This window comes from Hirundo rustica, chromosome 33, assembly GCF_015227805.2.
Source record: "Hirundo rustica isolate bHirRus1 chromosome 33, bHirRus1.pri.v3, whole genome shotgun sequence".
Taxonomy (NCBI): domain Eukaryota; kingdom Metazoa; phylum Chordata; class Aves; order Passeriformes; family Hirundinidae; genus Hirundo; species Hirundo rustica.
In genome coordinates this window covers 283,762-286,165 of record NC_053482.1, presented here as the reverse complement: position 1 = coordinate 286,165, position 2,404 = coordinate 283,762, and the positions used below count along the sequence as shown (strand labels likewise).

The following is a 2,404-nucleotide window of genomic DNA, read 5'->3' as shown; positions in this document are numbered from 1 at the left end:
CCTCCACCTCTGCTCACAGGCACTGCCCCTGCAGAGACAGAGATGGGCAGAGGAAACATCTTGGACACACAGGGCAGAGCAGTGACTTGTTTTTATTTAAATGCAGCAGGAACATTAAAATGTTTTGTGCTTCAAAGGAAAGGTACAAATTTATGCAGAAATGCTAAGAAAAATAATACAGTAGGTTATAAAAAATAATACAACAGAAGAATAAAAACAGTACCAATGAAAAAATAGACAAATAGGAAAAGAAAGGTTGAGGTTGTAAAGAAGTACATTCTGAATGCTCTGCAGCAGGACATACTTCACTATTTATGCAAAGATATAGCCATCATTTTCCTCAGGGCATCCCTGAGCTCCTGGTTCCTCAGGCTATAGATGAGGGGGTTCAAGGCTGGGGGCACCACCGAGTACAGAACTGACAGGGACAGATCCAGGGATGGGGAAGAGATGGAAGGGGGCTTCAGGTAGGTAACAAAGCCAGTGCTGAGGAACAGGGAGACCACGGCCAGGTGAAGGAGGCAGGTGGAAAAGGCTTTGTGCCGTCCCTGCCCAGAGGGGATCCTCAGCACAGCCCTGAAAATCTGCACATACGAGAAAACAATGAACACAAAACAACCAAGATATAAACAGATGGAAAATAAAAGAAGCCCAAGTTCCCTGAGTTTGGAGTGTGAGCAGGAGAGCTTGAGGATATGTGGGATTTCACAGAAGAACTGGCTCAGGGCATTGCCCTGGCACAAGGGCACAGAAAATGTATTGGCCGTGTGCATGAGAGCATTGAGAAAGGCACTGGCCCAGGCAGCTGCTGCCATGTGGGCACAAGCTCTGCTGCCCAGGAGGGTCCCATAGTGCAGGGGTTTGCAGATGGACATACAGCGGTCGTAGCACATGACAGTGAGCAGGGCAAGCTCTGACCCTAGGAAGAATACAAGCAAAAATACCTGTGCAGCACATCCTGTGTAGGAGATTTTCCTGGTGTCCCAAAGGGAATTGTGCATTGCTTTGGGGACAGTGGTGAGGATGGAGCCCAGGTCGGTGAGGGCCAGGTTGAGCAGGAAGAAGAACATGGGCGTGTGCAGGAGGTGGCCGCAGGCTACGGCGCTGATGATGAGGCCGTTGGCCAGGAGGGCAGCCAGGGAGATGCCCAGGAAGAGGCAGAAGTGCAGGAGCTGCAGCTGCCGTGTGTCTGCCAATGGCAGCAGGAGGAAGTGGCTGATGGAGCTGCTGTTGGACATTTGATGTGTCTGGCTGTTTCTCCCTCTAATTCACAATGGACACACCTAAAAATTCTTGCAAAATAAAGTGGATTTTTTAAAGGCTACAATTTCAAAGTTAATTTTTCTAAACCCTTATCTCTTTCCCTCTGCAGCTGGCCAGGGACACGTTCCAAGGGCTGGTTTGGTTCTCTGCTTGCTGGAGTTTTGCCTATTGGGAGCTGCTTCTCTCTATACAAGCCCTGTCCCTACCAGTGCTCCCAGAGCCCAGCCCAGCCCTGGGGGCTCAGCTCTGCCCTGCACACCCCTCCCAGCACACAGCACTGCCCAGGGGCAGCTCCCTGGCAGCAGGGCCTTAAGGGCAGCTCAGACAAACCGAGGTGCTGCAAGCCAAGGTGCTGCTGGTGCTGTCTGTAGGTCGAGGAGGGTGAGGAGGCACTTTCTGAGGGAGCTCTGAGGCAGATCTGCTGATCCCCAGGGTGACAGTGCAGGAGTCTCAGTGACACAGACAAACCTGACAGCCCCTTTCCCTTTCCTTTAGGAGAAAGCCGAGAGCAGCCCTGGCCATGCAGCACCATCTCCACAGCAGAAGGAATCTGCCCTGGTGGGGGTCACTCCTTCCACGTCCAACTTCTCCCCACCATCCTTGGGGAGCTCCCAGGCAGGCTGAGAGCTGCCCCTGGCAGGTGGCAGATCCCCTGGCCTGGTCAAGAGCCCTCAGGGCTGCAGGAGCTGCTCTGCAGGACAGCCCTGGGCACCCCTGGCTGCAGCCCCAGCTTCAGCCCCTGCAGCCGTCCCTGGCAGCAGGAGCCATCCTGCCCTGTCCCTCTGACGGTGCCCAGGGCAGCCCCACTCTGGAGCACATCCTCCCCCAAAGCAGAAAGGGCAGCAGAGCCATCCTTACAGTCATGTCAGTCCTGTCCTGGGTCAGCTTCAGGAGATCCCTGCAGCCAGAGACTGACCGTGTCAGGAGTGGTGATGATTTCTCCATGAAGAAACTCAGAATTGTCCTTCTAGTTTCCTTGAGTCTGTGTCTGTTTCAGTGCCTCAGGTAACTGCAGGCAGTGCCATCAGCTGTTCTGGGCTGGGAGAGGAGCTGCTCCTCAGGAGAAATGTCTTTTTGAAGCTCTTCTTGGTTGACAAGAGCTGCCTCTGTGCCAGGAGCTCAGCCCAGCTCTGCAGCACAG

The 2,404-nt window shown here is 53.7% G+C and overlaps 1 protein-coding gene across 1 annotated transcript; it reads right to left on the bottom strand.

The window, feature by feature from the left end:
* Positions 1 to 308: 308 nt before the first annotated feature.
* Positions 309 to 893, bottom strand: LOC120764635 (olfactory receptor 14J1-like). Its single transcript, XM_040088635.1, has one exon. It carries the CDS (start codon positions 891 to 893, stop codon positions 309 to 311), a length of 585 nt encoding a protein of 194 aa, XP_039944569.1.
* Positions 894 to 2,404: the final 1,511 nt, after the last annotated feature.